The 12,531-nt window shown below is 38.7% G+C and overlaps 2 protein-coding genes across 2 annotated transcripts; both read right to left on the bottom strand.

Annotated features, from left to right (window-relative positions):
- Window positions 1–673: 673 nt before the first annotated feature.
- Window positions 674–9,471, bottom strand: LOC103721325 (histone deacetylase 1-like). The gene is made up of 7 exons (XM_008811489.6): window positions 8,581–9,471; window positions 5,595–6,035; window positions 4,626–4,856; window positions 3,495–3,586; window positions 3,343–3,415; window positions 1,074–1,145; window positions 674–980 (listed from the first exon to the last, which is right to left on the bottom strand). Exons 1-7 carry the CDS (start codon window positions 9,106–9,108, stop codon window positions 870–872), a joined length of 1,548 nt encoding a protein of 515 aa, XP_008809711.2. The 5' UTR covers window positions 9,109–9,471; the 3' UTR covers window positions 674–869.
- A 369-nt stretch (window positions 9,472–9,840) lies between these two features.
- On the bottom strand, window positions 9,841–10,931 carry LOC103721326 (acidic endochitinase-like). Its single transcript, XM_088722722.2, has one exon. It carries the CDS (start codon window positions 10,873–10,875, stop codon window positions 9,982–9,984), a length of 894 nt encoding a protein of 297 aa, XP_088578848.2. The 5' UTR covers window positions 10,876–10,931; the 3' UTR covers window positions 9,841–9,981.
- Window positions 10,932–12,531: the final 1,600 nt, after the last annotated feature.

A 12,531-nucleotide genomic window follows, 5' to 3' on the forward strand; every position in this document is an offset into this window, starting at 1 on the left:
TAGGTGAAACCGCCCGCGAGGTGAAAAGGGTATGAGAAACATAAGTATGCCTCTACCTTCGAGGGGGTAGAAAGATGCTTTCTATCCGTATCGGACATGTCCCGGTGGGAGAGGGCCCAGTGTGGGGTTGCCATGCGGGAGAGGTTCTCACCCCCCCCCCCCCCCCCCCCCCCCCTTTTCTTTAAGGAAAAAAAAAGAGGAAAAAGAAAAAAGAGAGGAAAACTATATATGACACCTTCCTTCATAGATTAATTATATAAAATATGTTTTAGTTTATTTGCAAAGCAAGATATGTGTTATCCAAGGACTGATAAACTCTCCGTCGATCATAATGAAATGTTTATTGCACATTTTAACCATTTCTACAATCCCTCGGCCCTCCTGTGCTTTTAGTTACCAAACTTCCAGAAACTCACACACCTACAAGCCCTCTCATATAGCTACATAAGGACAAGAAGACTTGCCAATGAATTTTGGTATAATAGGCATAAGCAAGATGGACCATTTACGGTAACTTTGGTTCACGTTGCTTACCTGGAGCCTTTAAAGGCTCGCGGAACTCACAAAACCCACAAATTTTGAATGAACTGCTACAGATCTTTTGCCTCGACAATACCTCAGCACAACTCTGCTGCTGTCAGGAAAAGAAGAAAGAAAAGGAAAAGACAAAACGTTTTTAAGAGGTGAATTCTAGGGTCAAATGATCATTCAATTGTCTGTACAACTGAGATTACAAAGCCGATGTGAATATTAGTTTTCTAGTTTCATTCGTTATGAGAAGGCTCTCAAGACAGTGATAGAAACCTTTCAAGGCCACGCACAGAAAATCATCTTCTTATATACCAAGTACTCCGTGACGCTGTCTCCATTCAGGATTTCTGGTACATCAAAGCGGACGCATCGGCCAACTTGTTTGTGTTATCTTGTTCAGCCTTTACATTGCTTTGTTCATCTATTGCCATGGGGCCAATGTCTGAAGCCTGGTACATGACAATAAGGAGAACATTGACTGAAATGAGCACAAGCATCATTTTGTAAAATAATCTGCTTTCAGTTAGGTTTATTATAGTCACCTTAGAGGATGAGATCTCCTCGGCCATAGGCTCCGCACAATTGGCATGGTCTGCAGCAACTTTGTGAGGTTCCTGCATGATTTAGAAATTGAAAACTAAGGAAAAAGATGAAGGAAAAACATAAATGATATATAAATGGATTGCACATCCATAGCAACTTTCAATTCCTATATAGTATTGTTTCTGCAGTCTAACTAATTTGAAAAGATAATCTCCAAGATATCCGAGAACCATCCTTCCAGCAACCAACTGTTCCCACACATTGCATACTTTTGAAATTGAAACTAATATTTTCCGTCTCTAAGCTAACATTTGATTCTTATACAGTTCTAATTTTGTAAATTATATTTGAGAGTTCTGGTTATGACAATAATATTTTGTTCCGAGTTTAGATGACGGGCTCCATTAAACATCTGAAGAGAGTCGTAACTGCCTATCTTTACATGCATAATTCGTAATAAATGTTAACTAAGTTTGAACTAGTGTTGAGAACAAAAGGAAAAAAAAAAAGAAAAGCAAAACATTGTAGACCATCAGTTGTTCTCATCTTGAAGAGAATCCAGCTGTCATTTTGATACAAATCATTGGACCAATGATTTCCACCTTTTCTTCTCATTTTGAAAAAGAATCCAGCTCTTATTTCGAACTTAAAAGGATTCTTTACCCATCCATTAGCAATGGTCAGAAATATAATGTTAGAGTTGCATAGAGTTAATGACAGGTTGAGTTCCAATCATAAAACTCATTCAGATCATGGAATAAAACAGTCTGATTCATGTGAAAAACTGGCATGCCTTGAGTATACCTGGTTGCACTGAGGCAGCATTGAACCATGATATACATTGAAGCGATCCACCCCACGCAAGGACAATCAAATTTTAGCCATCACAACGAAGGAAACAAGACAAGTTCCATCCACCCGCAACTCTTACTATTCTCCACTCACATGATACCAGTCAAGTAACCTCCTCCAGTCTCTCTGGCCAAAATCACAATAGATCTATTGACCATTACCATCTTCTAGGTCATGGAAACCTTGACCCACATACTTAAACATCCTATTCCAAAAGCAACTCCTTATGCTACACTTAAGTCGATTTGCAGATTACCGAACAATAAAAGCAACAGTACTCACTACAACAACAGCTGCCAGGTCGGGCCAATTGGAGGGGATCAAATAGCACCTTAAGAAGAACAAGTTTGCAAGGCCTCCATCCAAGTCATCTGCTGAGTGTTGACCATATCTTGATTCAAAAGGATAATAATATACAAAATCTATGTTAATTATCATCTGTGCATATCATGGTTTAATGAAAAGGTTTGAACCATTTTTTGCATTCAAATGCTCACTTGTCTATTGTCTACCATGAAGAGCAATCTTCCATGACACAAATCGTACAAACAGAAACATTGGCATCAAGATGTCAATCCAATTCTTTACCGCTCAAATTTGTGTTTGATATACACAACCGATCAATATTGCTAGAACCCGTTTTGGCCTTACCAATAGTTTCACAAAGAACCTTGAAACACTTACATAGCCCACAACAAAATAAGGATGGAAAAATGACGTAGTTAGCTCAAGACGTAGTTAGCTCAAGACTCGATTGTGAAGAAATAAGAAAAGTTGAGTGCGCTAGCTGTGGGCCATTAAAATTTAATATAATACTATAGTTTAAAGGAACAACTTGGCCTGACAATGCATCTGATCTTCATTAGTGTATCACAAATCTATAAATCGAGCTTCACAGCAATTACATGGAAGGGTGGAAGAAGAGAATGCCAACTGGCTGACTTGGTAAAGACTTGAAGTATCTTGTTTTGGTACAAGGAACCTGGATTCAACCAGCCCTTGCTCCAGCAAGCAAGCAAGGAAGAAAGAGAGAGAGAGAGAGAGAGAGAAGGGTGGAAGAAATCCATAAAATTGTTTCAACGGTTTAAAGGTTTACTGTGGCAAAAAAAAGGAAAATCAAATGCTATGAAACCTTGCAGCGGCTTCAAAAGGGGATGGACAATTACAACCAGGATCATTAGGTTACATTAAGGAAGTCGAACTGCAAGTTATAATCCCACTGAATTCTTCTGTAGAAAAGAACAAATTCTCAATATAATTTCAAATCTTTCCTAATTGAAAAATATAACAATGAAATTGGTCCTTCAAAGCCCATAAGGAGCAAACCAACATCGATGACAAATATCGCACATTAAAAGCATTATCAAGTAATAAGCCATATGAATGTGGCAAAAGTACAGTTGAACAAAAGGATACCTGATCTTTTAGCTCATTTTCAATGTTCTCCCTCTTGATTCTTCCGTTCTGAATACTGTTTGAAGGAGGTTTCCTATGAGGCAAACACAGTCTATCAGCAAAAAACGTGTGATAACAACATAAAAAGAGAATGGGGTGCAGAAGATGAGTACCGAGATGACTCATCAGGTAGCTTCTGATCGTCTATTTCCATATCAGAATCAAGATCATGTCTTTCATCTGGATCCTCTAAATCTTCATCTGGCTGAACATATCAAAAGTGCATGGGAGCCAACTTAATCATTTATAGATGTCATTATGTCATTACTGGAACGTGCCCTTTCGACACGTACATAAAAAGCAGTCGACAAAGGAAATAGTAGAAAAATAGGAGAACTCAAGCACAATGAGAGACAAAGAAAGCACAAAAATGGTCACAATTAAGTTTACAAGGATGGAATAGGGAATGCAAGATGCAACCTAGCCCAGCGCATCTTCTACATCTACTAATGATATCTAAAACCAGCCAAGAATAATTTGATGCATTCAAAAAATAGAGCAAACCCTTTTAATAAGTTTAAGAAACAAGACTTAAAGCATTAAGTCCACCAACATATGCCTCCAAAGGTTGGGAAAAATCTATCAAGCACAATAAAAATGGCATCAATCATTGTCATTACAGCCATATACATCCAGCAAACCTCTTATCTTCCTTGTTTGGAAAACATTTTTTCCCAAAAATGTTATCCATGGCCGTCAGTTTGTCTTTCAAAAAACTAACTGAAGTTATATAGTGAGTAATAAGAGATGGGAATTCCTTAAAAGAGGTTAGTTCCTGAATGTAATAATGACTTTTCTGAAGACTGCAACTTTCAAACAAATAGTAAATCACAGGGAAAAAATAAGTCATTTTAATTTTCTTAAAGAAATTGAACATTTTTAACTTTTATAAGTTGATACATAAACTTTTACATGAACATTATAATTTGTACAAGGAAACATAAATATGTCACGATATTTAGTCCTCTTGTTTAGCAAAAATTACTGGGTCCTTTACCTTGAGAGGCAAGTGTAAAATTTTATCCGTGCACTTTTCAATGCACAGAGAAATGCTTATACATGCTATGAGCTCACAAACAACTATACGTTTTTAGCTGAAATTACAACCTGTGAGTGAAAAAGATGCTAATAATAGATAGATTGCTATAAGGAGGGCTTGAGGTAGACAAAAACATGTGAACGAGAAAGAATTATATGACTGACCAACAATCTATGGAAAGGCTCAACAGATAAGATATTGGTACCTCTGGAAATTCCGCATCTGGTGGTCGTTCCTGAAATTGGACACTGGGAGCATGCCGGAGCTTTGAAAGATTATCTAAAAGCTTTGCTCTTATTTCATCCAATTGCTGGCGTGTATTTTTATTCTCCATATTACTTGGTGCAACATGAAGTGTATAGTCTGGACCAAAATACTCATAATATTCATGTTGAGGCATCTTGTCATCAATCTCGATACCAAGTGCAACTGCTGTCTGCTCAAAAGATTTAACAAAAGAAGGGGGTAAAGAGAGATAAAAATAGAAATAATGGTGAAACCTGCCATTATAGCAAACTCAAAGGTAATATGATAAGAGCCCATTAAAGATGAACGGCTGCAAAAGCCATTGAGTAAGACCTGATTGGTCAAGATAGAGTTTTATTCGTTAATCAGGTCCAAAAAGAAAAACATGTTTGGAAAAGTACATGAAAAGAATATCCAACAATTTCCTAACAATGTCAAGAAGTGTATATCCTATTCCAAATTGATTTAAAAAGGAAAAGGAAATTAGAGCAACCAAATTAAGAAATAAAAGTCCAGTCCTCGAATAAAGATACAAAGATTAAACAGAAATCTGTTTTGAGTTCCAGGTATCTTGATTATAGAAAAGAATTTACAGAATCTTTAAAATAAACAAAGAGAGGAAGAATGAGAACTGCATAACTGCAGTGTTACATCCAGTAGGTGCTACAACCTTTTTCAAAGAAGAGAATGAGTGCGAGTGCCAATATGTTTAACAAAAAATGTTATTACTATAACAAAAACATGTTATTATGAAGGTAAAGTAACAAAAAATGTTAATGCTATAACAATGATAAAATTTAAAGTTGTTGCTGACAAAAGATTAACTTGATCATAGAAACTAACAACAGTTGAGAACTTGAAGTGCAGTACACGTACAAGATGGTCCGGTAATCTTTAACAAGTTAGAAAATTAGTGTTGAATAAATACCTCGTAGCACCAACAGCGTGCAACATTCCGAATAGTGTATCCTCCACCACCCAGCAGCAGCACTGGCACATTGAAGGATCTCATAAATCTCACACACTCTGCATGGCCTTTGATGGAAAGATTAAAACAACCCAAGCGGTCTCCAGATAACGAGTCAGCACCACACTGAAGCACCACAGCACCAGGCCGGAAAACTTCCATCACTTTTCCTATTATTGGTTTGAATAGAGATTGGTAGCTCTCATCATCAATGCCATCATCCAGTGGAACATTTAGAGAGTAATATTTTCCTTTTGCATATCCACTATCACGTATGTCTCCCGTTCCAGGAAAGTAATCCCCAAATTTATGAAAAGAAACAGTCATTACTCTGTCTGTTGTATAGAAAGCCTCCTCAACACCATCTCCATGGTGGATATCAATGTCCACATACAATACACGCTGTAAAATGGTCAGGAAGATATATATAACACAAAATGCAACAGAAATACCAAATAGTGAGAACTGAAATCGCACAGATGTGTCACATAATATTAGTGAAAAACAAATATAGCCAAATGATTGTAACTTATCACTTAATTGTAACATTTGAAGTTAAAAGAGCATGGCATGAGGAACTGAAAGAGTCTTTTATGTCTCTTTTCCAAAGTTCTGTCAGGACACTATTAGATCAACAAAGAGAATAATGATTTTTATAAAGCTGCAGAGTATGTGATTTGACTCACTATTGGACTACATGGCATGAGGACTTAAAAATGTGCTTGGTCAGTGGTTTTATTCCATCAGTTTCATTATTGATTATACTATAGTCAAAATGAAGTTTTAGCTCTTTCCCCTACTTAAAAGAGCATAACCAAAGAAACTTAAGAACAGTTTAACAGATTCAAAAAAGGGACTTATGTCATTCGTTATTAGTTAAACTACTATTTACATGAAATTGAGCTTATCTTAAAATGAAATACTAAAGATACTTTTAAGAAAGTTTATGAGGTCGTGGGTTGCTCTGTAAGACGGTAAAGGGAGGGATACATATTTAGATTTGTCTTCATGAATCATGAACAATGTCATTACATCAATATCATCCAAGCCTTCCTAAAATTAGAAAGGGATCAGCTATGGAGTGCATCACTAATAGCAGAAATCTAAGATAGGAATTTGAGCAAAATTTAATAAATTGGACATCAACATGATGTCAAAGCTTTAATAATTGGTTAAAGATACCTGGCCAAGCATTTCAAGGAAAGAGCAAAGCCTACTGCAAACAAGCCCTATTAGTTGCAATATGAACTCATGTATGCAGATAGTAATTCTTTAAACTCAGACTTGTATTTTGCTAAATATTAATGACATTTTTTCCAATAGAAAAGAACACTCATGTTTCCCTTTGCACTTTCTTCTCCAATTATTTATCTACTTCTCCTGTATTTCCCGTCTTCTTTTTTTTCCCCTAATCTTCTTATTTTTTTCCTACTTCAAAATATTTGTGTTCAAATATGAAAATCATCAACTTAAAAAACAAATAGGATCTTTATGTTCTTCTCATTCTCTCTCTCCCATCAGTCCTCCTTAATTCTCATCTCTGCACTATTTTTCTTTCCTTATGGTCAAATTTGATTTAAAAAATAATTAGATTTACTCCATCATAGTATTTCACCACTATGATTTAGTCAAACAGAGTAGAGCAGATTAACTGTTTTGCTAGGTTTAACCAACCCGTGAAATGCTAAGTGGTGAATCCCCACATCACAAATGGCTCGCGAACACTACCAACATTTCCATATCTAAACAGATCCCTTGAGGATGTTATGGCCCTAGTTAGTTGTATATGTGTAGGGTTTCATTTTAAATGTGTGAGATTGAATGGATAACTGTTTCACCGTAGTGTCTCTAATATCACTTTCCTGGCCCCGATTACTAACATCCTTCACTGTTGTTATCTACGTCTAAAACTCCGACCCTTCATTTGTTCCCTTTTGGAGATTTCTACCATTTGAAATATCAATTCTTACAACCACTCCTTAGGGATTCATTCACCTGAATATTTGACATTTTTTTTACTTTATGATGCTTCTTGGACTTGATTAGCTTTGCAGTTGTTTTATCTCACAATCCTCCTAGCTCCCTTCATCATTTTTATTTTTTTTAATTTTCGCTATTCTACATCTTTCAGTATTTGCTTTGGCATCAAATCCAATGCATAGCAAACGAACTACGAAAACAAAAAGGCATCAAACATGCATTCTAGAGATAAACAGAGATCCGAATCTTTACTTTTCAGTCTAAATACAAAACTTATAACCCATAAATCTTACCTAATCTTTTCAGGGTCAGCAACAAAGCCAGAAGAAAAGAAAGATGTCACCAAAACAATGAGATGCATCTTATCTATCCAGACCAGTATCACCATTATTATTATGTGATGAAATGAACAATCAAAACAATCTTCTTCTCAGATATGCTCAGCATCAAGAAAATATGACAATAAGCCTTGCCAAAAACCAAATTTTCTTTCATACATACACAGGATGACAAATTGACCAAATGTGCGTCCATGAAAAACTTTCAGATTTATCACAAAGAAAATTTGAACTTGGCATATTATTCAAATAAAAAAAATAGCCACTGGATCTAGAAATATCAACATCAGAGGAGGCTGAAAAGCTTTCAAGAACCAATTTTTTGTGTTTCCAACTAAGTTTACTCCACCGAGGCTTCAGCATGGCCATACCATTTACTATTTCTCAGAACTCTAGACATATCAACACAGATAGAGGTAGGAAAACTCTTCAATAACCATTCTTTTCTTTTGTGTTTTCCAAATAAAGAGTAACATGAGCCCTGGCATAGCCATACTCTACACTATTTCTCTTAGACAATCAATCTATCAATCCACCAAAAGAAAAGGGAACAATAAAAAACTTTAATACAAACCAAGCCCCCCAAGAAAAAAGAAAAAACTCTAAAAAAAGGAAAGTGAGAGGCGTACCTCATGCCTCTTGAGGAGCTCGAGGATGGACAGAACGATGTCATTGACATAGCAGAACCCAGAGGCCTCGCACTTCTTGGCGTGATGGAGTCCGCCGGCCCAGTTGACGGCAATGTCGTGTCCATGGTTGAGCTTGATGGCACCGCCGACAGAGCCACCGGCGTACGTCTGGCAGAAACTGTAAAGGCCGTCGAAGACGGGGCAGTCCTCGCCGACGTTGAAGCGCTTGAGGGCGCGGATCTGGTCCTGCTGCGTCTCCGGCGTGATCGATCTCAGAAAGACGATGTAGTCGTCGGCGTGGAAGCGGCAGAGGTCGCGTTCGCGGGCCGGGTGGGGATTGAGGACCTGCATGTGGTGGAGGAGGCCATAGTGGGCGAGGAGGGAGTGGGTCATCCGGATCCGGTGGGGCTTCATCGGGTGCCCCTGCCCGTAGTAGTAGTTCCCGACCTCCGGGTCGTAGAAGTAGCACACCTTCCGCTTCGTCCCGTCCGTCCCCACCGACGGCAACGAGTTTCCCCCAGTTTCCATGTGACCACCGCCGCCGACGCCGCCGCCGACGAGACTGATGCTCTGTCCTTGCTCCCGATTTTTCTCTCCTTGGAAGCCCTAATCGGAGAAGAATGCCCCCCTTTCTCTCTCCCTCTCTCTTTCTGGAGCTCCCTTTTTCTCTTTCTGGAAACCCTAATCGGGCTTGCTTCAAAGAAAGGAGAAGTCGGCGACCGATTTGTTGGAGGGGAAGCAACGGGAGATTCTCAACGGGCGGGCGGCGCTGAGAAGAGAATTCGTTCTCTCTCCCTTTTTTTTTTTTTTACTTTCTTTCTTTCTGTCGCAAGCGAAGATACTAGATTGCTCGTCTGGGCTTCCGAGCCCAGTGCGTTACTTCATGGGCTGACGTGTAGCGAAAGTAAATTCTCTTATTTATTAATTAAGCCCAGTGCATTATTGCTTGGGCTGATGTGGCAGGATATGATTGGAAAAAAAAAAAGATTATTAATCACCATGTTAGCACTGCTCCCGAATTATGAGCTAGCTAGCTTGTGCTTCCAGATTTTGTTACTCCTCTCTCTCTTTTCCAAAAAAAGAAAAAAGAAAAAAATGATGATTATTATTAATCACAGCTTCGTTTCAGGCTTATAATTAACCTGAAAGGCTGAATTAAACTGGAGTTCATCACAAGGTCCAATATTCGGTCGAATGTCTTGATGCTCACCAATGAAGACGCGAAAATGTTGCTAAAAAGGAGGAACTTCTTCATGCATGTAATCAAGAAACCGTTTATTCTAATACATGATGCTGTTACTTAAGGCCAAAAGTTCAAAACCATCCTCTCATATTTATTTACGTAGAGCGGAAAGAGAGGGTAACACAAATTAGCTAGATATCGTAGAATTAACGAGCAATTTAAACATCATTAATAATGCTGGAACTGTAACCAGTGAGATCATCATAATACTTGGACCACAGCATGACTCCTCCATAGTTGCTAGACCCCTTGATCGCAGGGAGCACCTGAGACGTGAGATTGCCGGCAGGAATGAAGCCACTCCCGGCGGCCTGAGGAGCCGCCGGCAGTCCCAAGAAAATTTGTGCTTTGGGCAACGAAGAAGTCCACTGGTTCCATGCTTTCACGAGGTTCGAAGCATCGCCTGAGCTATACTGGCATGGAGGGTTGTTGTAGAATTGGACCCAAACGTAGTCGAACAGACCGGTGCTGAGGGCGCTGCCCATCCATGCATCGGGGTAGGGGCACTGCGGCGCCGCCGTCAAGTAGACCTTCTGGCCACCGTACCCCGCGAGGTTACGAGCGAGCTCGTCCCAGTGCTGGGTTGTACCACCTTCGATGTCGAAGTCGATGCCGTCGAGAACGGCGTCGCCGAGCGGGCGCGACGAAGACTGCCCGCCTAGGAAGTTGTTCCACAGGTAATCTGCTACCTGTTTGGCATCATCAGAGGATGCAAGATAGTAGCTCCCCGCGCCGCCTCCGATGGAGAGCATCACTTTGATGCCTTGGCTCTGGCAAGCTTTGATCTCGCTGCTCAGGCCGGTGCAGCCATTGGAAGATGGATCGCAGTGACCGGCGAGATTGATGGCTGGGGTCTGGCCATTTCCAAACGTGGAGAGGAAAGCTACGTTCACAAATTGGTATCTCCCTGTCGCACAAGTATCCGCTAAGGTGCCTTCGTTTCCGTTTTGGCCCCAGTAGATGGCAATTCCTCCTGCATAAGAACTGTCAAACAATGCAAACACCAAGAGAGAAAGGAGAAGAGCTAGTGCCATGTTATGAAGGGAGGACATATATGCTATCGCCAATGGTTCGTGTTGTGGTGGGTTGTGGAGGAGAAGCTAGCCCTTTTTATAGGAAGCACCTGCACCCATAAGCCTACCCGTTCCAAGGGGCGTTCCGTCTTCAGACTTGAAGAAAGTTGAGCGGGCGTTTTGCCGTCAAACTTGGAAGAAAGTTTAGAAGGCCGTGGGTTTTGGGTCAGCTGGACTTTGTTGCTCTGTGCTTCAGAATTACATGATTACATCCAATGGTTAACTGGCGACCGGGTCCGCTGCTCCATGGTGCGTAACTTTCCCCACCCCTCGCAAGTTTAAAGTCTCCTGGTTCACACTCGAATGATTCAGTGCATATGTTCCAGGAACAGCAGATAGAATAGTATATAATTTTTTTTATAATGAGCAATGAGAGTCCAAAACTCGCCAAGAAAATGAATGGTAAAGTAACTTACACGCCGCGGAGATGCTCAAAATACTCGGCGAGCACTTCCTGTGAGGACGTTTGGTTTGCGGTGGAAAAAAAAAAGAAAAAAAGAGAAAAGTGAGGTTAATGGAAAAATGGAGGGATAGTTAGAGTTTTTTAAAAAAAATAAAAAAGTAATTTTTTTATGAGAATAAAATTCTCATTTTTATAAAAAAAATAATGTGGGACATAGAAAGGTCCAGTTTCCATCGTCTAGAAATTAGGATAGTTTTTTTCTAAAAATATTCTTAAAATTTTAGAACGAAGGGATAAAAATTTTTTCTTTATTAAGAGCATAACAGATATTTTACAAAATTTTTCTAAGAAAGTAGATACTCAACCAAAATTTTGGGCGGCAGCGAAGCTCCCATGGCAGCCGGCCATGGGGTGCTCTTTTGGGCGGCGGCGTCCGCCCGCGGCAACATGCACCCGCGGTGGTGGCGGACGAGCCGCCTCGGCTCCCTTCCGCCGAAAGTGCCGACCCCCTCCCGCGGCCGCCATGGCCCGGGCTCCTTCCGGCGCCGCTGGCCACGCGGGAGGAGAAGAAAAAAGAAGAAGGGAAGGGAGGACGGAAGGAGAAGAAGAGAAGAAAAAAGAAAGGAAAAAGGAAAGAAAAAAGAAAGGAAAAAGGAAAGAAAAAAAAAAGGAGAAAATGAAAGAAAAAAGAGAGAATGAAAGAAAAAGAAAAGAAAAAAAGGAAAAATAAATAAATAAATGCATAAATAAGGAGAAGAAGAAAAAGAAAAGAAAAGAAAAAGAAGAAAAGGAAAGAAAAAAAAAAGGAGAAGAAAAAGAAAAGAAAAGGAAAGAAAAAGAAAAGAAAAGAAATAAATAAATAAATGCATAAATAAATATGTATATAAATGAATGAATGAATGAATAAATAAATAAGATAAGATAATAAATAAATACATACATAAATAAATAAATAAATAAATAAAAATATTAGTAATTATTTAACCAATTTTATCACCTAGGTAGAAAATTTGTTAGAGAGATAAATGGTCATCAGAAGGATGAAAAATGAATTTATACTAATAATTATAATATTTTATACATTTATTATTGTATTATACTATAAATATAATATTATATTACATTATATCATAATACATTGATATGTTATGTTAAATAATTTAATATTATATTAAATTATTATTCTATAGTACATAATGTTATAGTACTATATTATAATAATATTATATTAC

This window comes from Phoenix dactylifera, chromosome 5 (genome assembly GCF_051530095.1).
Source record: "Phoenix dactylifera cultivar Ajwa chromosome 5, Ajwa_hap1_PhDact_Kaust_v1.1, whole genome shotgun sequence".
NCBI classification, from domain to species: domain Eukaryota; kingdom Viridiplantae; phylum Streptophyta; class Magnoliopsida; order Arecales; family Arecaceae; genus Phoenix; species Phoenix dactylifera.

Coding starts and splice junctions, on each gene's coding strand:
- LOC103721325 (XM_008811489.6), bottom strand. CDS start 9,108: ATGGAAACTGGGGGAAACTCGTTGCCGTCGGTGGGGACGGACGGGACG. Junction 4,857..5,594: donor CACGCTGTTGGTGCTACGAG/GTATTTATTCAA, acceptor TCTTTTGAGCAG/ACAGCAGTTGCACTTGGTAT. Junction 1,146..3,342: donor AAAATGAGCTAAAAGATCAG/GTATCCTTTTGT, acceptor TAAATCATGCAG/GAACCTCACAAAGTTGCTGC.
- LOC103721326 (XM_088722722.2), bottom strand. CDS start 10,875: ATGTCCTCCCTTCATAACATGGCACTAGCTCTTCTCCTTTCTCTCTTG.